The sequence below is a fragment of the Carettochelys insculpta genome, chromosome 17, assembly GCF_033958435.1.
Source record: "Carettochelys insculpta isolate YL-2023 chromosome 17, ASM3395843v1, whole genome shotgun sequence".
NCBI lineage: Eukaryota > Metazoa > Chordata > Testudines > Carettochelyidae > Carettochelys > Carettochelys insculpta.
In genome coordinates this window covers 17,677,611-17,703,739 of record NC_134153.1, presented here as the reverse complement: position 1 = coordinate 17,703,739, position 26,129 = coordinate 17,677,611, and the positions used below count along the sequence as shown (strand labels likewise).

The window sequence follows — 26,129 nt, the reverse complement described above, 5'->3', positions numbered from 1 at the left end:
CCATATAGTATAAAAAAAGTACATTCAAAAAAAAAAAAGTCACAAAAACTACTTCTAAAAGGGTGGCAGACATTCTAGAATATTTACCCGCATTATCAGTTTTCATGTCATCATCTGTAAATACAGTTCCACACCCCTCTCCCATGAACATTAGGTTGTTTCCACACCCCAAAGATTTCAGTTTAAACAGTGGCAAAATGTTATAACCTTTGGAATTTCAAGTTGTGAAACCTCTAAGGCTGTACACATCAAAGTCATACATAAGATACACTTTGCAAGACCCGCATATTTCCAAATACAAGAGGTTTTTTTTTCTTTATTACTACGTTTGCAAAGCAAGATCATGATTGTACTGTGGGCAACTCTTACAAAGACAACCATAAAATCATTTGCATGTCAATAGGAAAATAGGAGGTTGAGATGGAATTTCTTAAAAATATATATATATATTTGCTCTTTCTGCATTTTGCCTTCAAAGTTTTTCTAACTAACAGCAATTTTGTTCTCCTCCATGAAGTGAGGGAACTGGTGTTTTGGTACATTGTCTGCAGCAGCACCACTGGCCTTCTCCATATCTGAGCTAATTCCAGACTGGGATCCATCCATCTTGGAGACCGTTGCAGTATTTATTGCAGAACCACCCCCAATGGTGACAGGAAGGGAAGGTATGCCACCACTCTGGATCACTGAAATCTCATTAGTCTTCATTGCCAAGCCATTGCTGAGTACCGCTGCATACTGGTTCCATACTGTGGGATCAATATTCACCGAAGGAGGCACTATATCCTTTGGAAACATTTCAGATACCTTCTTTGGATCATTTCCCAACAGAACCATGGGATTATCAATGGATAATCTTCTTCCACGCCTGGCAGAGTTATTCCACATATGAGTTCCAACATGGACCTTGCACAAGAGGGGGTAGGAGAAGTTAGAAGATGAGAGCTATCATAATCCTGAGCTCCTGTTCTAGTCTATCCAAGTTCTTATACCTCACCAGCACTATGGTATCTGAGCCTCCAAATAAAATAAAGACAAAACATTCAGAGGAATGTTTATGTAGTTTTGTAATCAAACTACAGAAAAAAAATTTGTTTAGATCTTTTGTTATTGCAGAATGGCTTATATGCCCTACACGTTCTTGTTTACTTTCACCTGAAGTAGAACAAAAAGAGGGAAAGCAAGAACAGAAGTGGTCAGTCAGTTACTTAATGCATGGGAGAAGTTTATTTTTGCTCTACACAATTTAAGACACGCTGGTTCTTATGAATAGCTACAAAGGAGTATTGCCCAGTGGTGCCAAAATAAAGCAAGGCAGGGACTTTAGAAATGGTTTTATAAAACATCTAGTACAGGTTGAACCTCTGGAACTCTCTCATCCAGCAAACTCCGCAATCCAGTACAATTTTAGTTAGCCGGACAACCACTGATCATGGGTGTGGCCGAGTTTCTCATGGTCCCATAAAGTTTGTTTCTAGCTCCCAGTCCTGGCTGTCAGTGTTCTCTGCTGTTATTTAGCTGTAATTTACCCCAAATGTCTCTAAGAGCCCAGCAAGCAGTGAAAGTGTTGGTAATATGCTAGGCAATACTTATCTCCTGTTGTCTGGCAAATTCTTTCGTCTGGCACCAGTCATCCCTGAGGGTGCCGGACGAGAGAGGTTCAACCTGCATGAATAGGGTTTTAGTATCTAAAAACATACCCATGTAGTTAGAAAATGCAAAGAGCATATCACTGCACACAGCACCCTCCTGAAAGATTACAAGCCTACAAACAAGCAGCTACACACCCCAGTCTTCACTTTGGCTGTGTCTACATGGGCACAAAACTTCGAAATAGCCATATTTCCAAGATTACTAATGAGGCCCCAAACTGAATATTCAACGCCTCATTAGCATTAGGATGCTTCCAGGCGTGGCACTCACCGCTTTCGAAAGCATGCGGCTCGGCGCAGCTACACAGGGGTCCTTTTTGAAAGGACTCTCACCTTTTGAAATCCCCTTATCCCGCTCACTGAGCGGGATAAGGGGATTTTGAAAGGTGTGGGGTCCTTTCGAAAAGGACCCCTGTGTAGCCGAGCCGAGCCAAGCCCAGCCGCACGCTTTTGAAAGTGTCAAAGTCGGAAGCATCCTAATGCTAATGAGGCACTGAATATTCAATTCAGCGCCTCATTAGTCATCTTCGAAAAGGCTATTTCGAAGATTTGTGCCCGTGTAGACACACCCTTTATGTTCTAAGCTTGAGCATCTCTTTTCTTTCCTCCTCCACTCTCACACCCCCCCTTCTTACAGAGTGCTTATGCAAAGACTGTTAAGAGGAAGAGTCTTGAGGCTCTAAAGTATCAAACCATGGCATGGGTGGGGAAGCTAAGAATTCTTTAAAAGACAAATGGATCCATCTGATAAGAGAGAGCAAGAGGCAATTTTTTGTGCTTAACTGAAACCTTTGAATGGTGTTTGTTGCGGAGCTTTGCTTCAATAAAAGCCATTTCAACAGAGGACTCTCAAACTACTCCAAGCAGCAGAGGAGGCTATAAACATGTTCCATTAAGCAGAACAGGTAACATTGCTTAAAAGAGCTGGGTTTGAAAGAATGGGCTCAAATGCAGTTTTGGTACAGGGTTTCTCCCTACATGCAGGGAGATCATCTAGATATGGGCTTCAACTACTAAATCCAGATTCCCAAACCAACACCATGGTTCAGGAGCACTGGGAGTCAGGGTTCGTAAGCAAATCAGTAAGAAGCTGCAGTTAAAACAAAAACGAAAAACCTAAGTGGATTTAGACTGTCTTAAATGACCAGAAGGACAGGAGAATTCATTACTGGTCATCTTTAACACTGGCTGATTATTTTAGAGGGGTTGTTTAAAGAGACTGCCTTAGTGAAGGTAGTTCCAGAGGAAAGCACCAGTATACCTCAGTCCCCCTGAATATTGCTTACCTTCAGGTTTCCTTTTGTAGTAAAGGCTCTCCCACAGATGGTGCATGCAAATGGCTTTTCACCGGTATGGGTCCGTTCGTGAATCTGAAGAGCACTTGCAGAAGAGAAGTTCTTCCCACAAGTCGTGCAGATGTGCTGTTTAGCTGGACGGCAAAGCTTAGGCCGGGGTACCAGGAGAGAGGGAACACCAGGTGATAAAGTTGGTGGGCCAATAAAATGGCTAGTGCTAATAGGACGCTCACTGGGCATTTCCATTTTTATGAGGGCTGGGGGTGCCCTGACAAAAGCCGCATGAACGCTGCTGCGACCTGAAGTGAAAGAGGGAACACATACATTAGGCTACCACCACTAAACATTTCAGCTCTTCACAAGCAAGGTATTATGCACCTTCAAATATCTGGGCCTAAGCCCAACACCCAATGCACAGGCAAGCTGCCCTTTGCAGGCAACATGGGTGCTAATACCTGTGTAGCTGGGGGAGGGGAGGGGAGGGGAGGGAGATGGGGTTCTTTTATAGGTGCCCTTGCAGTCAATATGAATTCAGGATTTAAGCATGAGCTCAGAAACAGCATTTGCTACACTAGTGCTCACTTCACACGCTGATGCTGAACAGGCTTGTTCCATGGCTTATCAGCCACTGACGAAAGGGTGGGGGGTTGTGGAAAACTGCCCTAGGGCCTGGTGATTCAGAAGGGCTAGGACTCTGGCTACTACTGCTGGAGTGCTCCTTCCACCAGAGGTCCCCATCCCTTCCAGGAGTGCAGAGAAACTCCCCAACCTCCACACCCCTAGCCCAGGGGCTTAGCAAGGCTGTCTGACACCCTTGTTATCAGGAACAAAGCGGCCAGTTTAGAGAACTAGTGAGAACTTTAGCACAAAATGCAAGATACTGAGCACATCTCCCACTGAAGTAAAGGGGATGAAAATGTGAGTAGGCAGCAGGGGGCTCTATTTTTTGGTCCTGCTGGGGACAACAGCCACTCTGGACGCCAGGGAAGACTGGGGGGGGGGGCCTCCATGCCCCCAGAAGAGACAGGGCCTTGAACAGAAGGGGTGGGGCTGAGGGCAATGCTTCACGCCCACTGAGGCATGCAGAGTGCCACTCCGAAAGCGACTTGAAGGTGCCTCAGGCCACAGTAGCAATTACTCCCTTGCCTTCTCCCTCTCAGTGAGCCTGTTTGTCTGTCGTGTGTGTGTGTGTGTGTGTGTGTGTGTGTGTGTGTGTGTGTGTGTGTGTGTGTGTGTGTGTGTGTGTGTGTGTGTGAGTGAGAAACTTTACCATCAAATTGAAATTAGGAAGGAGATTTTCAGTGACTTGCAAAGCAATAAGTAGTGAGTTCCCTTTAAAAAGGAACCAAACCACCATGATGGGTGTTTGACTTCCACATGCCCTCTGCAGAGCTCCCCTCTAGAGGGATATGCTAGTGGTGGGGAGAGTGCAACTGTTAGTTATAACTCACCATACTCTCCGTTTGGGAAGTGCAACCCTGGTTCTTCTTTGATGACCTTTCGACCAATATTGCCGTACGTGAGATCCAAAGCACCAGTCCCTTCCACCTCCAGAAGATGGTTTTCAGAGCCCTCTTTACTTCCCATACCAGCATCTTCCTGATTGTTGAAGCCTGGTGACTTTGACCGAATGCTTTCCGCTTGGCTATTGGTTGGGGACAATGCCTGGAATGAAGCAGATTCAGAAGCAGCAGGACTCCTGCCATTTTGATAATCTGCATCACCTGCCACAGAGGAAGAATCATTTGTCATGCCATCGCTTTCTGCCGAGCCATTGTCGCTAGACTTCAGGCTGCTTTGTCGCTGCAAGTTCAAAGCAGAATTTACCATTTTTGCTTGATTCTCCGGAGTTGCAATCCCAGAAAATACCACACTCGGAGATTCCGACTGTGCATCATATGGAATTGATGGTTTCGAAGAACTGCTAGGGCCATCCTGAGAGCCTAGATCTTCTTCCATCTCTATGATTTCCACTTTCTCCCCTGGGCGGGTTGTGTCTCCATTCTTCTCACTAACAGGAGGATCCACATCAGTATTATCACAAATGTTTTCTGGCATGGGCGTATTGGGAATTTGTCCCCCCATATGCATGCGAATATGCTGTTGCAATACAACTGCATTTGTAAACTTCTTCTGACAAATTGGACAGGAATGTTGCATCTTAAGGGGGGTGTTTGCCCGGTGGACGCCATAATGAGTCTTAAGGTTACCTTTTGTTGAGAAGGCACGGCCACAAATTTTACACTTGAATGGCCTCTCTCCAGTGTGAGTACGGTAATGCATTTTGAGTGAACTCTGGCAGCTGAGCACTCTGTGACAGATGAGGCACTCATTGGGGTCTGTGGTGGACTTGTCAATATTCTCCACCAACTGCTGCAGCTTAGATGTTTCCGAATCTTGGTCACTTGCTCCACTTACATGGAAGACATTCATGCTGCTGCTAGCTTGTGGTGAGCTTAGACTCTGCTCAGTTCCAGACTCATGACTCGCTGCTCCTGAGGAGCAAGAGCCACCTTCGCTTTCTGGTGAAGGTCTTGGCTGCATGTCACTTGAAAGTGTGCTGGCAAGAGACTCCTTGATGCATGCTAGATTGGAGATATTCTGAGGCAAGCCAGTGCCTACTGAGGCAGGCAGTGATGTCAGAACAGGCTTGCTGTCTACAATTAGGTTAGACTCATCCAGTGGTACAGACATTCCATAGGGGATTCCGCTGCTAGTGGGCACATTGTCCAGGTGCTCAGGTACCGGATAGGGGTTCATTTTAATATGAGGGTACTTGTCTTTATGACGCTGAAAATGCACTTTAAGGTTTCCTTTGGTTGTAAATCGGTTACCACAAATGTTACACTTGTAGGGCCTTTCGCCCGTATGGGAGCGGAGGTGTATCTGCAAAGCACTGTCATTGCCGAAGACCTTGCCGCAGAACTTGCACTTATGCTTAAAGAAAGGTTCTTCAGCATTTGGTTTGCTTTCAGACATGCTAATACTGGGGGGCTTCCCTTTCCCTTTCTTTGAGGGATCCATCACTGAAGAAACTGCAGAAAGCGGGTTTTGGAAGATGACTGAGCTGGATGATTGAGGTAGCAAAGGGTTTGGAAAACGAGCTACAGAATTTGGGAGGCTTCTGTTTGCTTCAGGCTTCAAGGCAAAGGAAGAAGAAAGCCCACTGGCTACCGAGCCAGCAGTTGGAATGCCCAGGTTAGAATGAGGTAGTTTTCCTTGCTTCAAGGATTCCAGTGATAGGCTTTGGCTTCCAGCTTTTTGTCCAATTAAAGCAACAGCAGCAGACAGCTGTTGAGACATCTGAGCACCCAGAGCTTTCAGTGGATCAGTAGCCGCTGCTATTGAAGGATGTAGGGCATGAGGGGCCATCATGGCAATTTGGATGCGGATTTGCTCTGTGAGCTGAATTTGCTGGAGTTGCTGTTGCTGCAAGCACACGAGCTGTTCAAGGATCATTGGAATGGCATTAAAACTGGCTGCTGAGGAAGAGATGGTGTCAGAGGTACGTTGATTCACAGCTACTTTAGTGCCACGTATTGTCTGCAAAGTCACATTAGTGTTTGGTACTTTCGATTTTGGTAAATAACTTAGCCCATGAGCTGCAGGGGTAACAGGAGGTTCTGTTTTGAGATACATTCCTCCCATTGCTTCAGCTTCAGCTTTCCCCTCTTTCTTCTCCACAGAACCAGTGCAACTCTTTGTCTGACTGTCCTTGGCTGGCTGGCTCTCCTGTCGATCATTTGGAAAGCTCTCTGTGGAGGCTCCAGGGAAGTCTTCCGTGGGTATTGTTCCTTCGCTATCATTCATGATTAGGACAGTTGGATTTTTAGTGCAATTTCTCTTATGCTCAAGAAATTCAGAGAGATCAAAGAACTCTGCACAACATTTCTCACAGATGTTAGTTTCCTCTGTTCGGCACCTTTTGGAACTCATTTCACTATCGTCATCACCTGGGACGTTTTGTGGACTCCCTAAGGGGTAGGGAAAAAACAATGTTGAGTATTTCTTAAAAAGCTATACCTCTAGACCAGCGTTTCTCCAAGTGTGGTCCATGGAAGAAAAATACCAGTCCTTAGAAAATATACAAATTGTCGCTATGTGCTATTATTATTGTGAATAAATAATAAGTGAAAGTTTATTCATTTTTCCATTTTTGTGTGTGTTTCTATTTTTGGGCTGCAATAAAAGGTACTTAAAAAAAGACCCCCAAAATGGGTCCTAACTGTAAAGTTTGGGAAATACTGCTACAGACTACGCTTAAGTTTTTTCCCAGGTTATAGATTGGCTCACTTAGCAGCTTTAAGTGCAATATAATTTGAGGTTGGACACATGGACCAAATTCAAACTTTGGAGTCAGGATTCCCAAGTCCCATCCCTAACTCTGTTACTCATTCACTTTGTAACTTGACCAAGGTAACGCTCTATCTATGGTATCTCTACTAATTTGCCTGTAAAAGTGGTATACCTTCCTACTATCAGCATTGAAGGGAAAGAGGAGCACCGTTGCCTCCTAATTCAAATGGAGTTGTCTTGTTACACATAATAATCGATGGATGTTCTAACTAAGACAGGGCTTGGATGAACTCTTTTTAAACCACTCAAAAGCAAGAAAGTGATGGAATGCACAAGTGTTTACTTGGTATTTAAAAATTTCATAATTATTTTATTCAGAGCAAGTTTTAGAGGGGTCTGTATCCACAAGGAGTTTTGTGGCACATTAAAGACTAAGGCCAGGTCTACATTTTTTGAAGAGGACGTGAGAAAAGATTTAAGATACAACCCCAGGTATGAAAGTTATATAGCTAGAGCCATGCATCTTAAACAATTTTTGCCACCCTGCCCACAGCAGGAGACTGATGGGAGAAACTCTCCCATGTACGTCACTTGATCCTTTTGACTGTGAGGAGTACCAGAGTTGATGGCGACACCCTGATGACATTTGATTGAGGGTGTCTCACTACCGACAGTGGATCGATCTTCTGCTTAAGTGTGGACAAGCCCTACCAGATTCATTGGGGCATGAGTCTTTGCCCATGAAAATTTACACTGAAATAAATCTGTTAGTCTTTAAAGGTGCCACAGAACTCCTCCTGGCATTTCGAGCAGGGGATCTTGCACCAAAACAATCCCAGGAGGAGGTGGTGAATACTGAACACACCTGATTTCTACTGCCCTCTGTGGGGAAGCCAAACCTAAAGCCTTACCAGGGAAGTGGTAACAGCCAGAGTCCAAGGGTAGGGATGGGAAACCTACGGCCTGCAGGCTGGATCTGGCTTGCGAGGCTCAGGGTTCCTTCCTTGCTTCCCCCGGCCATGGGGTGAGCTGGCACTCCAGCCACATGAGGGGTGGGGGAGGGGGGAAGTGTGGTATTTTGGCACTTCTCCTGCACAGCTGGAGTGCCAGTACTGACTCCCTGCTGGGTGTGTGTGTGTGTGTGTGTGTGTGTGTGTGTAAAAAAAGCTCTGAGCCTCACAGGTTCTCTCCAACTCACAGGGAAGGAAGCTGCTGTGTGCTAGGAATGGCAGTGCAGTGAAGCACTGTCACTTGCATTGGCTTGCAGGCACCACCCTCTCTCTCTCATTGGCTAGGATCCCAGCCAATGAGAGTGATGCCTGCCAGCTCAGTGCAATTTGGAGCCACCTGCACCCCCACAGAGCTGCTCCAGGTTGGCACCCCAGTTCCCTGCACACTCCCTCCAAGGCCCTGCACCCCCAGCCCACTCCTGTGTCCTTTTATCCCACTCCCTGGTGATCCCCTCCCACACACTGAATCCCCTCATTTTTGGCCCCACCCCAGAGCCTGGGGGGCGGGGGTGTTCCCCACAAAATATACTAGCTCTGGACTCCTGAAGAGTTAATCCAGCTCAGGGAGCAGTACACTTACATGGGGCAGCTCAGTTTGATGGTGGTGGGGAACAGGTGGCTCCGGGCAGCGGGCACTGCCCTGTGCTTACCTGCAGGCCCCCTCAATTTCTGTGGGCAAGTGGGGCCCAAGCCAAATAAAGGTTCCCCACTCCTGCCCAAGGGCTTCAGCCACAGCCAGAGGGCCTGTAACCTGAGCTGCACCACCGAAGGCTGAATCACTCCTTGGGCATCAGCCCTGAGGCCCAGCAAGACTAAGCCAACCCTGGTGACCCATTAAACTGGGGTCATGACCCACATTCAGGGCTCGACCAACAGTCAGAGAGAAGGGCTGATTTAGAGCTTGCATGAGCAAGCCTCTTAAGCTGGCCACAGCCCACCCCTGCTCTGCACTGCTGGCTGGGGGCGGCTCTGTGTGCTGTCCCCACCCCCAGCAAGTCTCTCAGCTCCTGTTAGCTGGTTGCTCAGAGATTTTGCTGGGGGTGGGGACAGCGCACAAAGCCCTCCTCCCACAGCGCTGAGAGCCACATGGAAGAGCCAGCTGTTTTGACCCCTCCGGGGCTGCTGGCAGGCAGAGAAGGCTGCGGGAGTGTGCTGCTGGCTAGGAGCAGGTTAGGTAAGTGCCTCCTGGCCAGCTCCTGTCTTTGACATACACCCCTCTTCCTGCACCCCAATTGCTTCCCAGACCATTCACCCCCTCCAACATCCCTCCCCAGGTCATTATCTGCTCCAGCACCCAGACCCCCTCCTAGACCCTGCATCCCAATGCCCTGCCTCAGGGCACCACCCCAACCCTCTGCACCCTCCTCCCCATTGCCCTAGGTTACAACCCCTTCTCAGACTACAACTCCCACTCAGACCCCGCATCCATTCCTACATTCTGCCCCCCCGACCAGAATCCTCTCCTACAGCTGTACCCCCTCCTAGACCCTGCACCCCAATACTCTGCCTCTGGGCACCACCCAAACCCTCTGCACCCTCCTCCCCACTGCCCTAGGTTACAACTCCCTCTCAGACCCTGCATCCGTTCCTACATTCCCGCCCCCGCCCCCAACCAGAATCCTCTCCTACACCCATACCCCCTCCTGGACCCTGTGCCAGGTCACAACCCCCTCCTTCACACAAACGCTCTCTCCTGCTTTCCAGTTCCCTACCTTGAGCACCCTTCTGCATTCCACCTCCATTCCAGGCCCTGTGCCTCTGCCACACAGGTGTGGCACTCGACCACTTACCAAGATCTTGGAATGCTGCCCCCGCCACCCATCAAAAAGCATTGCCTGCCCCTGATTCAATGGCAGTGTTTCCTTTAATTTTTTTCCACCCCTAAGTGGAATGTATTTTTTTATATGTACCAATGATGTGGCAGGTGATGCGGGACAGGTTCCTTTCGTATTGGTGCACATAAGAAAATTCACCTGGCAGGAGAGAGCTCAGGGATGGGGCAAAGGCTTGGGAAGCAGAAGTGCAATGGTTCCAACAGGGGATGCAGGAGAGTGCTCAGGGTTGGGGCTGGCAAAATTGGGTCCTTCTTCCCCAGCCACGGCAGCTCAGTGCTGGTGCCGGCAGGGAGGGGGCCTTTTCTACTGGCTGTGGTAACTTCAGGACTTGAGATCTCTTCCCACTGGAACCCTGAGCAAGGCTTAAAAGGAGGGAAGCGGCACAGTGAGGGGAACTCGGGACAAAACACACCCCAATTCAACAAAGCCATATGAAGCGGTGGCTCACTAGCGTTAATACACATGGTAACTGCCTTCCATCTGATAAAGATTCCACTGAAACATATAACCACTGCAGATAGAAACAATGGAACTGCAGTTATGCCCGGTTAGAATATACCAGGTACCATATGAAAGAGTGTCGACAGAATGAATAAAAGTCTGTGGTGTTAGTCTACATACTAGAATCAGTGAAGAATTAACAAAATGTTAGGCAGATGACAGATCTTATTAAGATGACTTTTTGAAAGGAACCACTTCCTTTCAAGCATTGTCTGCCTTGTGTTTTATGCAGTCTGACCTTTGTGTGAATACTAGGTTGTTTAATTTAAAGCCTACATTTTTAACATTCATGTTGAGTAATTTTAAAGCGTCATCTCATGCCAAGAAAGAGCACAGACTATTTTAGCAGCTAGTCTATACCGGGGTTGCCAAACTGAGGCTTACAAGACACATGTGGCTCTTTTGTAGTTTAAGTGCAACTCACAGAGGGCCTTCCCCGACTTTCCACTTAGACTGGGCTGGGGGTAAGGCAAGCTCAGGGCTTCCGTCCTGCACTGGGGTAAGGAGGTTAGGAGTGTCTGCCCAGTGAGGAGGGGCTCTAGGGGTTTCATCCCCACAGGAGGTCCCTGCTGGGGCTTCAGATTTGCTCTTGCTGAAGCCCTGAACTCTACCACCCTCTGAAGATTATTGTATGCCACTTGGAGGCAGCAGCCAGTAAAGCCCCTTTCTAAATCCAGCCCTGCTGCTAGGGCCAGAGGAGCGCACCTATCCCCCAGCCACAGCAGGGAGCTGCAGCTGCCAGGGAACAGGTGGCTGAGGCAGCTCTGAGCCCCATGCTCAGGGCTTATTAAGCAGCTGCATTGGGTGCTCAGCTTAGAGGGAACTGTGACCTCAACTTGCATGATACTGGATGTATGCAGTATAGCTGTAGCTATGTTGATCTCAGGATGCTAGCGACAAGCTGAGAAGGTAGTATCTTGGATTAGATCAAATTATGTTGTGAAGATGACAAGCTTCTAAGCTACAGAGAGCTCTTTTCCCCACTTTGTTTCTTTGGGCGGCGGGGGGGGGGGGGGGCGGTGTGGTGCAAGAGAACCATTCTACCAAGTGCACTTGCCTAGGATTTATGCAACAGCACTTGCCTGTTAGTTTGTGGGGAGCAGGAAGCAGAAAAGATCGTTTTGTAAGTTAGACAAGAACTCCAATTGTGGCCACTTCCCCCCTTCAAATGTACCAGCATTTAAATTTCCTGTTTTTCCAGACTTTTCTGGTGTCTCTCTGTGCCCCCCACCCCCTCAAAATAATTTTGTGCCAAGATTTTAGCTGGTCTGAAAAACATGTTAACACTTATTCAGATGACCCTGATTTTGAGCCTTTGGTTCTTTTCTTGTGTCATCTGACCTAAGGAGCCTATTAACAGTGATGAGCTATGTCACATTTATTATTTCAAATTTAACAAGAGACCCCCGCAATCACAGTATACTTCCATCAGTTGTGCTTTCACCTCACAAGGCTATAGCCCACATTTCATTTGTTAACAAGTTCCCCTTTCCTGCCAACACCTATACACACATTTGAGACATTCTGTCTTCTATCGGGGAACTATAAAATGCCCTCTGGCCACACATTGTGCGACCCTTTGATCACTGAGGCACTTGAGTGAGTTCCTTCTTTATAGTTCATTGGTGTCGAGGCCTGACTCTGTACAGCTTCAGCAGGAGCTCAGGCTGTTCTGCACCTCACAAGAGCAGGTCTAATATTGTCAATAATACAGGGAGCTAAGTATTTCATTAGTATTGGATGCTGCATTTTAGTAGCTAGCCTATATAGCTCATGTTTATAATCAGATATAGTGGGTAAACTTACTTTTCTACCTTATTTTAAAAGGGATTAACTACAAAATTATTAAACCCCATGTTAAGAGATATAGGTTACCATCTTGGGGATGTAACTAGAAGATTTGCACAAACAGATGTATACCCACAATTCAAGTATGTTTAATTTGGGCCAGACACTTTCACATGGAAGGATGTGACAAGCCTTGACATTTGGCTAGAGAAGAAGTGGAGAAAATGTGGCCCATGGGCCACATCTTGCCCACCCAGATGCCCCCTTCCCCCAGGACTCTCCTGTTAGCTATGCAGGGTCTGAGAGGGAGTGCTGAAGTCTGACTACAGCGGCAGAGGGACACTCCTCTCTGCAGGGCAGGGGTGGGGAGAAGGACACACAGCAGACCTGTTCCTGTCTGAAGTAGAGATGGTGAGTGACTCAGAGGAGTGCTTGTCTTAAGAGGGAGTGCACTGCTTCTAAGATTTCTCAAGTAGCCAGTGTGTGGTGAGTTTTTTCTTGCCCTATATAACTCATCTCTACAGAGCCAGACAGCTTTCCCTCTCAGAGACGGCACATGGCATCTCACACACTTGCTAGCTCATGGCCCCACAGAAAGGGCAGAAGGTGGGGTGGAAGAGTCAGGGTGGGGAGCTAGACCCTGATGATGCACCAAAATTCAAGTGGGCCTCTTATGAAAATTATTGCCTACCCCTAGGCAGTGTTCTCTCCAATTTTTTTTCATCCATAGGCAAAATAAGTTGTTATGTTCACCACCAGTAGAAACGCATGCTGGAGGCTGTGGGCACTCCGCTAAGCCGTCCAAGTACTCAGCTTATAGGAAAAACTGCCCCTGGACTAGATTAACAGAGTCTCACATGCTTTTCTCAGCAAGGAAAATGATAAAAGTACTAAGTGTTGAAATTTGTAGCTGTCCACAGAATAAAAGGCTCTGAAGGAGTTTCCTTAAGCTAGACCAGGTTAAGGAAAACTTACAGCAGCATTGTAGTGGATATATAACATGTAAAATATCTGCCTCATAACAGCCATCAAAACTGTGTCTGTATAGGAGCAACTGAAGTAGTATGTGCCTCAGTGCACAGGTGGTAAAGGGGAGTATGGTTTCACGAGGTGACCCCAAGGGGTGGTGCCTTCCAACCCTCCATTCCAGATTAGCACACTGAGGGCAGATCAACACTATAGAGCTACAATGTTATAACCATGTCCTTTAGGGGCATGAAAAAAATCCAGTGATGGTTATACCCACCTAATTCCCCATCTAGACCAGTGTTCCTTAAACAATTTGAAACCATGATATTTTTATGTGGCACACCTATGAAAATGTTCTTAGAAAAAGTTGCTGTCAAACACCCCCTACCCCAAAAACCAAGACACACAATAAACAAAGCCACACCCACAAACCAGCAACATATACCACAGAAACAAAAATCAAGTAATTTAACTAAGTATCAGAGGTAATATTGCATCTGGTTTTCCTAACAAAAAATACACCATAAATGTACGGTATCAGAAATGTGTCAGATACTCACAGCACAACTTCGAGTTACATAATTTGAGAAGCACTGATCTACACAAAACAAAAAGGCAGCCCTGTAGTACTTTAAAGATAGTAAATTATTAAGCAATGAGCTTTCGTGGGACAGACCCAGAAAATTCTGAAGACTAACATGGCTACGTCTCTGATCTAGACAAGTGTTTCTGAAACTGTGTTCTGTGAACAACTCACAGGTGTGCCGCGAGCTTTTGGAAAAATACACTGATGGGATATATTTTCTGTTATTAAAACCAGATACAATAGTATTTCAGTGCTGTTATACCTGAGTCAATGACTTCATTTTGTTTTTGCTGTTTATGTTGCTAGGTTTTGGTTTGTTTTTGGTTCAACAGCAATTTTGTTTAAAGAAAATTTTCATAGGTGTTCCACATAAAGTTATTGTTTGGTGTTCAGTGTTCTCAAAAAGTCTAAGAAACAATGTTCTAGCCACTGTGCTCTTAATACAAAGCAACTACTACTTTGCCAGGAGATTGAGAAGCTACACCAAGGGGAGTGTTTCTGTTAGTATAAGAGTGTTTTAAGTCATACAGCAGCACAAGAGGCTTCCATCCCCTTGCACTGATGCAGCATTAGTGTAGACATGCCCTGAGTTGTCTCCATGACATAGTTGACGCCACCAGGAGGAAAAGAGTAGCTCCTGCTGATCATGCCACATGGAACACTATGGTTATACCAATTTCAACTGCACTATTCACATAGCTGAAATCAAAACAAAAAAGCAGTCAAGTAGCACTTTAAAGACTAGCAAAATAATTTATTAGGTGAGCTTTCGTGGGACAGACCCACTTCTTCAGACCAAAGCCAGACCAGAACAGTGGCTATGGTCTGAAGAAGTGGGTCTGTCCCACGAAAGCTCACCTAATAAATTATTTTGCTAGTCTTTAAAGTGCTACTTGACTGATTTTTGTTTTGATAGTATATAGACTAGCAGGGCTCCCTCTCTGTTACTATAGATGAAGTTGTGTATCTTGGTGGGGGAGGAAGTGTAGACTAGGCCTCTGTGTGCATGGGCTACAGCACAATCACTACTTCAAAATAAAAAGGAAACCATGGTATCTAAAACTCCTTTTTTCACAAAAAAAAAAAATCCATTATCAAATGCAATTTTCCTAAAATGTTATACAACACCCAACCTGATTCATGACTATCAACAGAAAGGGACCAACTGATGTTAGACATTTTCAAACTCCATGAAGAGGTTGCTTTGTGCAACCTTTATCAGTGATGAGAGACAGAGAAGCTGGGGTAAAAAATAAACAAACACACACACACACCCCTTTGCTTCCTGGAATTAAGAGAACTCTGATTCAAAAGGGCTCTCCTTTTAGCCTCAAAGTTTCTCAAGAAACAACTTACTCCCATCCAATATGTAACCCATAAAGTTGTAAATTAAAATACCGCTGCCTGTGTTCCAGATATTTGCAAATTTAGGATTAAGGCAGACAGGTTTTTGTTCTGCTTGCAAAAAAAGCATACTCCTCCCCCTCACATGGCCCCAAAGCTCTGATTTAACTAGATTGGTTTAGAAAGATAATATTGAATGGGTGTAACCCCTTACTTTGATAGTTGACTCATTTTGGCAGATTGTGCTTTACATCAATTGAAATTAAACTGGTAAACAATGAGAAGCTATCCATACACCTACATTTGTAAACCACCCCCTGACACATCTCAAAAGGTGGAACAAAAACCATTGAGATCACAGACATTCACAAAATGGGAGTTCTTGGTTTCTAGCCATCTGGTAGTGATGTCCCATACTATCAAAAAGGGGGAAACAATGAGCAATCTCACACACACTGGGTCTCAGAAGATCTGCATTCAATTCCCAGTATAGATTCATCTGTAAAACCTGGCAGGAAAGAGAGAGGGACAGCCTTCCCTCCCCCAACCTCCCAGCTGTGAAACTGAGATAATACTGCTCTGTCTCAGAGTTGACTATATATGAGTTGATATTGGCAAGTTGGGTGAGGTAATGTCTTTTAATGAGCCAATTTCTACTGGTGGGTGGGTGGGAGAGAGAGAGACCAGTGTTTTTAAAAAAAAAAAAGTTTTTCTTCAGGTGTCGAAAGCTGGGTCACATGTATACTACAGACTTATATTCTTATAACACTACTCAAGCATGTGAAAAAAACCCAACAACCCTAAGGGACAATATCAGCCTAACTCCCAGTGTACACAGCACGATGCCAAGAGACCATCAACATAAACTACCAGGGTAGGTGGATTTATTCACTGCACCAAGGGAGGGGAGGCTCATGTTGCATAGTCTTTGCTAAAGACATACATGGAGAAAAGCTGTAAATGCAAGGTGGAACCTGATGTTCTGCATAAATAGTTAACATATTTTAGGTGTAGTGGCCCATTAAACTCCTCTCCAGTCATGAGAGGGTTATGGATTGTTGTAAGAAGCCATAAATCCAGTCTATCAAATTATTGATTTAAAGCTCCTCAGCTTGTCTTATGAAAGCCTTGTGTATGCTAGGACTAATACAGTTACAATGGTGCACTTAGTAGAGGTAAGAGGAGTACAGTGGGTATTGAGACAAGAGAAAGACAAGGCAGGTGAGGCAAAAATCTTTTACTGGACCAACTTCTGCTGGTGAGAGAGACAAGCATCCCATCTTACATAGAGTGATGAGTTTCTAGCTGCTCATTAATCATAGTAGTAATAAAATAAATTACTTCCCCTATCTTGTCTCACTTTACCCTGGTATGGACCTGACTAGACCACCAGGACAAAAATACACTTGAGGCTCTACACCAAGGAAGTGGAAAAAACCTGAACTTTATCATTTTTTGAAAGATTCACCAAACATGCTTGTTTTAATTTTTAGCTGCCACCCTCTTCCTGAGTCTATGTCATTGCAATCAGGCCACCTCATTCACCAAAACCTGCTTTGCTCTTTCTAATAACCCACCCCACAAACAGTTATCAGGTAACTGAGTCCCAAAATGTAAGCTGATTTCTGATCAGAAAGAGGCCAGCATGCAGAGCTACATCTCTGGAGTACTCTGAACAAATACTGTTACAGTATTTGGCAAGTAGCAAGGGAGTTCTGTTAGAACAAAAAAGCAGTCCAGTAGCACTTTAAAGACTAACAAAATATTTATTACATAAGAACATAAGAATGGCCATACTGGGTCAGACCAAAGGTCCATCCAGCCCAGCATCCCATCTGCCGACGGTGGCCAATGCCAGGTGCCCCAGAGAAGGAGAACAGAAGACAATGATCAAGTGATTTATCTCCTGCCATCCATCTCTTGCCCCTGTTCTGAAGGCTAGGGGCACCATACTTTATCCCTGGCTAATAGCCATTTATGGACCTAACCTGCAAAAATTTATCAAGCTCTTTTTTAAACCCTAATAGAGTCCTGGCCTTCACAGCCTCCTCGGGCAAGGAGTTCCACAGGTTGACTGTGCGCTGTGTGAAGAAAGATTTCCTTTTATTAGTTTTGAACCTACTACCCATCAATTTCATTTGGTGTCCCCTAGTTCTTATATTATGGGAAAAGGTAAATAATTTTTCTATATTCACTTTCTCCACACCATTCATGATTTTATATACCTCTATCATATCGCCCCTCAATCGCCTCTTTTCCAAACTGAAAAGTCCCAGTCTCTCTAGCCTCTCCCCATATGGGACCCGTTCCAAGCCCCTAATCATCTTTGTTGCCCTTTTCTGAACCTTTTCTAATGCCAATATATCTTTTTTGAGGTGAGGAGACCACATCTGCACGCAGTACTCAAGATGTGGGCGTACCATAGTTTTATATAGGGAAAGTATGATATCTTTTGTCTTATTAATCGATCCCTTTTTTAATAATTCCTAACATCCTATTTGCCTTACTAACTGCCGCTGCACACTGCGTGGATGTCTTCAGAGAACTATCCACTATAACTCCAAGATCCCTTTCCTGATCTGTCGTAGCTAAATTCTTCAGATTTGAAGAAGTGAGTCTGTCCCATGACAGTGCATCACCTAAAAAATTATTTTGTTAGTCTTTAAAGTGCTACTGGACTGCTTTTTTGTTTTGATGATATACAGACTAACATGGCTCTCTGTCGCTATTGTTAGAACAATTACTCATGCACTTAAGTTAACCCCCTCAAAAATACTTTACAGAGGTTGAAGCTCTACTGTTTTCTATTCCCCCCCCACCCACCTCCGAATTTCAGGAATGTTATCTCTCCGCATCTAGTCATCCAATAAGTTAAAAGAATGCAGTAAACCCAGCAGGGGTTTTAAGATTCAATCACTGCCAAATGGATATGGGGGTGGGAGGGAAGAATGAGAGTCCACTATTGTGTGGAAAAGGTGGACATTAACAAAAAGGTCAGATGAAATCCTTATTCAAACTCTGGTTTTAAAATCAAGTTTCCTAGAGAGGACAAAAACCACACACCTTTTACATGATTTAGTTATGAGCAGGTATTGGTGTTATACAAGCAGATTAATTTAAAAGCGATCACATTGGAAAGAAGAAAAATGGGAGGAAGGCAATTGGTCAGTGACCATGAAACTACCCTTCTGCAGCCCCACCCCACAAATTTAACACACACACACACACACACACACACACACACACACACACCCCCCGCATTGTAAAGTTTCTACTTCACAGCAACTGAAGTCAATCCCACAGCGAGGTTCTCATTTTTTACAGAAATTAGATCAATGTTCTGTCACTTTTCCCAATATTCACTGTTACAGGTAAAGGCTGTGTGATCATGCTTCCAAACACTTTTAAATAATCAGTTTGGTAATTTCTTGTTTTGAAGGCCTCTACTTGCCTTTTGAAAAACAAACTGACACGCTGTTCAAGTCTAGCCATCTCTGCAACAAACTCAAGAGCTGTGTCTACACTACAAAAACAACTTTTTAGTTCCTTACTTCAAAGTTGAGCACTACTCCATTCCTGGAAATGGCGTAAGGACTTCGAAGTAAGGGGAAAATGTGTGTGGGGGGGGGGGGGGGGCTCTCTAATGGCTACTTCGAAGTAGTGTCTAATTTTGAAATTATTTCCTAGTGTAGATGCACCCAAAGTGTGCTATTGTAACCCTTTTTGGGCAACAGACCCATTGCAAAGAAAAATAGGATTGTATAAATGCATCAAGACAGCTAACTATCAAGATCTATTTGCTTTAGTAAATAAGGTTTAAAATAAGACATTAAAATAAAACAATAATGATTACAGATAATTAAATCTCTCCCAGCAGAGCTCAGTCAATACCAGCTTCCTACAAAAGGACAACCAGATCAGGGACTCATGAAATTAAAGTTGTTGTAAGACATACCAGTTGTGAATTGTCTTCCAAAGTTTTAATGTAACCCTGTTCACAACAAACCTCTAAGAGTACTACTTAGGTTAACCCAGAATGATGTTAGATAAAAATTGCTGTGGGAAAGAAAACAAATCTAAGAAAGTGTGCCAACTCAGGTAGACAAATTCAAAAAAACTGTAAACTATCCTTACATAGAAGTAGGATTTTATAAGAGCAGAGATCATTTTTACAGAATTAAGACTAGATCTCAAAACTTCACCTGCTTGCATGATTAGTTTTCTGGTGTACTTTCAAAGGGCTTGAAAAAACAAAGTTATTGAATGCCATCACAAACCTCTTTAAAATGTCTGCAGTTACCTGCTGAGGCTCAGAACTAAAAGCTTTGCAAACATGTCCTGATGCTGCCATTAACAACTGAGCTTTAAAGGCCGAACAGTGGAGGGCACTCATGTATTAGGCTGAAAACAATATCCATTTCTGGAGCGGGGAAGACAGTTTAGTTCAAAATGACAAAAAACTTATTTTCTACAGAACAAGGGACTGCAATTAAACACCAAAAACAAAAACCAGCAGTAGCGACAGAACTTGCAACTAAAAGTCGGTGGAGGCATGAAGAGGGACGAACAAACTCCTCATTCCCTAAGTAGGTTGCCATCTGCCCCAAAACTATGTTAATGTAAGAAGGGAGGTCGAAAATGGGAGTGGTTAATAATTAATACCGAAGCTACCAGCGTTTTTGATTACCACTTGTAGTCTTTGCTCTGAAAACTCAAATACCTATTTCTGAACCCATCTTGAAGACCGACAGAAGGAAGACACAGTCACTGCAACACCTCCTTATTTAGCTTTCCCAGCGAGGAAGAAGCACAACAGGAGATTCCAAAAGCCAATGCATCCTGCTTGGCTGCAGCATCTCAGAGTGGAGGCAAAAAGTCTTACTCCATTCTTCCTTCCTCAGCGCTCCATCACTCCCACCAGCGAGTCCTTCGCCCATAAACTAGGCGGCCCTAGACCACACTTAACACTAGCACAGCGTTTAAGACCAAGCTAAACGGCGCAAACCCCGCTGCCAAGGTCAATTGCATGAGAGTCCTAATTGTAAGCTTGACATCAACTTACCACCCACAGCAGGCAGGAGGAGGCAAAGGTTAGAGCAGCAGCTCTGTCAAAACGTCACATGCTGCAGGGTTTAGCAAGAGGACTTGATCACTACCACCAATATAATGTTTCACTTACGTAAAAGGGAAAAAACAAGCAAGGCATCTTTCCCCGGCCAGCCTGCCTCGCCCAATGGGGAGAATTTACAGCAAGGCAACGATTAGCCAGGTCCTAAGCACCACACACCCCGCAGCCAATAGTCAGCCCTGGCTGCAGTCTTGTTGAAGGAACCAACCCAGCTCCGTCGTTCAATTCAAACCGCACTAACTAGCTGTTAATCTGAAGTGCAGCAACGGGCCCCAGAGGTGTGTTGCAGTCTCAAGTTGGGACACACCGCTGGGACAATAGAAGTCCCATCAAGGCCACCGTGACCCATCTGGCTCTACCTCGCACCGACTCCACGGGCCACTTTGGTGGCATGAATTGTATTTACACGCGAAGTTCCGGAATGAGCGGCCCCCACGGCTGAGGGCTCATTCACCAACTGGTTACTGCATGAAGCATTGTTTTGAGACGCTACAACTGAGCACAGCAGCATGAAGTGAGATGGTTAGTCAAGATCAACCCAATTGTTGGGAATCACAGTTTCAACGGACGCCCAAGTACAATTTCAGTTCTTTAGTCTGGACTGTGTATTAGAGTTTAGATAAGGGCTGTATACTGCATTTTGAGAATCCGGCGCTTTAATGGCTGTAATCCAGTACAATGGGCATTTGAAACTCTTTTGTGAAAATGCTAATTTTCGGTATGTGCTATTATTCTCAAGTGACCACCTGCTGATTTTTCTGACCTGTTAATCGATCACCAGGTTAGCAACACCATTTTCTAGCACGCTGCATTGTTCTCAGAGGTGGGTCTCAAATGGCTTTGCAAATGTTCTCTTGCAAAAGAGCCGAGATAAGGGCTTGATTTTATTATTCCCAGTATGCATATATTTGATCATTTCTCAGACAATCTTGCTGGAATTTTAACTTTGTTATGGAGCTGCCTCGCTGGGTATTTATGGACACACCTAGGTCAGAGAATATCTAGGTCATTCTGAAGAGCAGGAGATAAACTATGCTTAATCTGGAGTCCAGATTTTTTTATCGTGTCAAGGCTGTTTTTAAGCTGGGGGCGGTGTTAGAGGCGGTTTAACCCCCCACCCACCTCTTCTGATCGGTATCACGCACAGAAACGGAGAGATTTGTGCAACGGGTTCTATAACTTTGTTGTTGATCTTCCTCCACTCTGGCAATAACCCGCTTACAAGCGCCAGGTAGCTCGGGCACACGAGCCCCGTTCTGCAAGGCTGGGGGCGGGGGGGGGGGGTAAAAACAGAGGGAAAGGAGTCATCCAGCTGAAGCGGCTACCAAATTTGGGCGGGGCTGTTCCTTCGGCACCGCCTGCCTCTGAGCGCCCGCTACGCGGCTCTGGGCGAAGGGAGGCCACCTCCTTCCAACTTCAAAAAGACTTTACAAAGTTTTCCCCGCACACGACCTAGGCGTGCCAGTGACCCCAAGGTGGCGCAAGAGAGCAAGTCAAGGTCCACCATAAATTCCAGGCAAACCCTGCGCTAGATGGTGGATCCCGGACTCGGTTTTTGGGCTGGAGATTGACAAGCGCTCACACCCACTCCAACGCCGAGCGACCCTGCGGTCCTGCAGCCAAAGGAAAAGTTAGGACGCTAAAAAACCTCCCCCCGATCTGGATATTCGCAAGCCAGACGTGCACAGCCGCCAGGCAGGTCCTAGCGCTGGTGCTTTCAACGGTTGGCCGCAAGCTTGCCAAACTCATTGAATGTTGCCGAGCCCCTGAGAGCTGTTACTTGCAAGGGTGAGAAACTTCCCTCTCCTCCGCCCTCCCCCACTCCGCAGCTCCAGGGGAGGAATGAACCCCCTTGTTTCAGCCCAGCCCCCGGAGGTGGCTCTCCAGCAGCGGGCAGAGATTTACATGTGGAAACATCACCTCCATCCCCCCCTCGTCCCCTCCAGCCCCACCATATGCACAAAGGGAAACAGTCATGCATTAAACATGGGATTTATTGCCTTCTGGCCGGCTTGCTGTGCCTTCAGTCACCATTAACGGGGCCCAACAATCGGACATTTCGGCTCAAAGAAAGAAAGGGGGGGTAGAGCCCGACCCCCCCCCGCGGTTCTGGAATGGGCGGCTCCTGCAATACTCATCCTTATGGGTCATGGTGGTGGGTGGGGGGGGGAGAGTTATGAAGCGTCTGATTTTGGGCACTCGGAGTATCTGACCTGTAATAGCCGAGCCACAGAACAGCAGAGGCCGCGTGGGTCGGGACTAGCTCGCCCGGTCCCTCCCATCCGTCGGTGTTTTAAGCCTGAAACCAGCCGCATCTCAACGCCGAGCCACACCCCCCCCACCCCCAGTCTCGCGTGGGACTGCAACAGACGCGCCCTCAAGAGCCCGGGCAATTCGGTTCTGGCCATCCCAGCCCGTGTCACCCCCGCGCCGACTCGCCTTCCCCCAGCGCGCAGGCTGAGATTTAACCGCGGCTGGCAGAATGAGCAGGGGAGGAAGGGACCCAAGCGGCGGGGTCCGCCGGGGCTGGGACGTCTGCCCAGCCGAGCGCGGCATGCGCGAGCAAGCCCCGGGACTCCCCGCAGAAGATGCTACCGGGCTATGGATGGGAATTGAGCCCGGGATCCAGGAATTCGTGGCAGCTCGAACTGCCCAGATGCGGTGTGACACCCCCCAACCCTCACCCGCTCCCACAGAGCCGGGATAACTTGATCGCAAATAAACTCCCTTCCCCCTTTAAAAAGACAAAAGAGCCGAGAGCGGCTGCTGCAGCCGGGGTGCCCGGCTCTCGAACCCCAGCCCCGCCCGCCGGCGCGCAGCGCACACACACCCCACGTTAGCTCACCGGAGTTATTTTAGGAAGTCGGAAATCAAAGATGGCTGGAGGTCAAGCTACAAAAGGTCCAGGGCGATTGTGATCTCCCACCCAAGCTAGGCAGGGCGCCTGCTTTGGAAATCTCCCCCCCACCCCAGCCACAAACGCAGCGGCCCCAGCGAAGCCAAACGACAGCCGCAGCCACCCCACGCCCCAGACCAGCGCTACAGCGGTGCCTTGCGACTCCTTTCTCTGCCCCCACCCCCAAAAGCCTTTCCGGAGGGGCAGCATTTGGGGGTTCACCTTGCATGAGCCGCCAGCCAAGCTGCATGTGCCCAGGCACACAGCTGACCGCCTGCTGCGCCGCGGGCGTGGGACAAGGCAGAGCGCCCCGGATTCCCCTCGAGAGAGGAGCACGGTAAACTTTCCGGGGGATGGGGAGGACGGGCTCCCACCCCCCCCACCCCCAAAGGGAACGGCGGAGCGACACGGGGAGGGATTCCGGCTGGGCAGCCAGGAGCAGCCCCGGGGCTGGCGCGCTGGGCCGTTTTAAGGGGCAAGGAAAGTCCCCTTGCAATTTCAGAATGAAAGGGAGGATCAGGCCCGGCAGCAGGGGAACAATGATTGCAGCTAATGGGGGTGGGGGGGATGATGTGACCAAACAGCACAAACAACCAGTGGTCAGTGTGGGGTCATGATCTGGACCCGAGTCCGGGTGGGGGGGGAACCACACACGCCCCCCCAACCCGCTTCCCCGCTTGATTTCTTTGCACATCCATTAAAGTTGGTAATTGCCCAGCCTGCGTCTCTTACTTTGCGCCTTACCACTTGCAGCATCGGGGGGCTCCTCCTCGGAGTTGATGTGCTGGGGTTTCGCCTGCTTGCGTCTCGACATGGTGCACAAGCATCGGGAGCAAAATAGTAGCAATTATTTTCTTCTTCACAACAAATTCCTAGAGTTGGGAAATTACCCCCCTTGGGCGGAATGCGCATGTCAGAGTAATTATGATTATCAATAATGCATTGCGATTTATCATGGGTCCCTGACAGCTGATTGGCCTGAGTCCAAGGGCTCACAGATTATTCAAATAAGGTCCATTGATCAGGGAGCAGAGGGGAACTCTGGGCATTGTAGTTTTCCCCCGGCTGCCCCGTCCCATGCATGTGACAAAAGCGTGGGCTGCTAGCAGAGCTCGGGGGGAGTCAGTCTCATCTTTTCCTACTACCTGATTGGATCATACGTGGGGGGGGCGAAAGAGGAGCGTGCATCCATCTTTGAGAGTAAACAAACACTCTGGCAGCCCGATTTTCTGTGCGAGCAGGGGAACAAAACCTTTGTTATCTCACCTGCCCTTTTTATTGGCTAGGTTTGGCTTGAAGATTGCTTTTAAGTAAGCACAACCTTGAAACAATGCAATGGGGAGGGCTCACTCTTCCGTTTGTCATTAGATATGATGGGACAAGGCAAGGAGCAGGATTATGCAATTGCCTAAATGGATAAATTGGGTGCCAATATTAGGGGATGGTATGAGGCATGGGAGCGGGGATTGAAAAAGGAAGCCCTGGGTACAGAATCATGTATAGCTAAACCACTGGCGTATTGCTTTATTTTCTTTAAAATGCCTAATTCAAGGCTGGCTTTCTTCAGTTTTTATTGGAAAATTTTTTTGTTCTGGTCCTCTGTACTTATATACCTCAGTCTGTATTGGAAATGAAATTGATCTGAAGAAATTGGTCTGTCCCATGAAAGCTCATCATAGAATAAATAATTTTGTTAGTCTTTAAAGTGCTACATTTCTGCTGCTTTGTTTTGTTGGAGTACAGACAAACAGGGCTACCTCTGTTTCTTTGGGAGGGTCAGCAAAAACAGGTCAGTCATGATCATGATTAAATAAATAAAAATACTGGAAAAAGTTGATCAAGTCAGAAAAATTAAAAATGGAGTTTGAAAAACTGCCACAAACAAAATCTTCTTTCACAGGACGTGTGTTTGCCCACATATAATGTGTCTCATGTTCGTTTCTATCAAATCACATCTAAAGAGAAACACTGGTCTTGCAAACAAATTCAGCCCCTCAGATCTGCTGGAGTCACTTAGGCTACACCTACACAGCAGCATTATTCCAAAATGATCCATTCTGGAATAGCTATTCTGAAATGTTTATTTTGAAGTAACACAGATACACACAAGAATGTATTTTGAAATAGCACCCAGCTATTTTGAAATAGTATGGCTGGACACAAACTATGTTTAGACTGCATCTGAGTTTTTCAAAATACCTTATTCTGGAGTTGCTGCCATCCCAACTGCACCGAAGTTTGGAATAAGTGGCTGTTCCGAGAGTTCCGCTATCCCTTTCACTACGAGAGGTAGCAGAACTGGAATACCGTGTGTGAAATGGTAGCACTATTTCGAGTGTGGGGAAAAGCTGCAAGCTTGCTATTTTGGGATACCTTTGTATCCCGAAATAGCACCCACAGTCTAAACATAGCCATAGTGCCTATATTGAAGGAGTGCCTTTGGACCCAGTTGTGGCTTATTTCAAAATACAACTATTCCATGTCTTAACAGCGCATGGGTGTAGTGTAGATGCTTGCAAAGTTATTTCATAATAACAACTGAGAGAAAGCCCTGCTAGTCTATATACTATCAAAACAAAAAAGCAAACTGCTTTTTTGTTTTCATAATAACAACTGTTATCTCAAAATAGCTTTGCTATGGGGCCACTGCCTTAAAGTCCCACTGAAGTCAATGTCCCCATGTTTAGATCTGCTCACAGGATTGGACCCTGAGATGGAGCCCCATAGAATAGAACTGGAGCCTTAGGTGCTGGTCCCCCAAAGTGTGCTCCTGAGTAGTGGGTTGTCTGTGTCCCCTCTGACCCCACCATGGAAACAGGGCTCTGCATG

The 26,129-nt window shown here is 46.4% G+C and overlaps 1 protein-coding gene across 1 annotated transcript; it reads right to left on the bottom strand.

The window, feature by feature from the left end:
- Positions 1–426: 426 nt before the first annotated feature.
- SALL4 (spalt like transcription factor 4) lies at positions 427–24,114 on the bottom strand. The gene is made up of 4 exons (XM_075011756.1): positions 24,033–24,114; positions 4,399–6,921; positions 2,939–3,246; positions 427–906 (listed from the first exon to the last, which is right to left on the bottom strand). Exons 1-4 carry the CDS (start codon positions 24,112–24,114, stop codon positions 484–486), a joined length of 3,336 nt encoding a protein of 1,111 aa, XP_074867857.1. The 3' UTR covers positions 427–483.
- Between the last annotated feature and the right edge of the window lie 2,015 nt (positions 24,115–26,129).

Excerpts from the sequence above, each read along its gene's own strand:
- SALL4 (XM_075011756.1), bottom strand. The coding sequence starts at position 24,114 with ATGTCGAGACGCAAGCAGGCGAAACCCCAGCACATCAACTCCGAGGAG. Across the intron at positions 3,247-4,398 it reads CTTCCCAAACGGAGAGTATG|GTCGCAGCAGCGTTCATGCG; the intron begins GTGAGTTATAAC and ends CTTTCACTTCAG. Across the intron at positions 907-2,938 it reads CTACAAAAGGAAACCTGAAG|GTCCATGTTGGAACTCATAT; the intron begins GTAAGCAATATT and ends CTCTTGTGCAAG.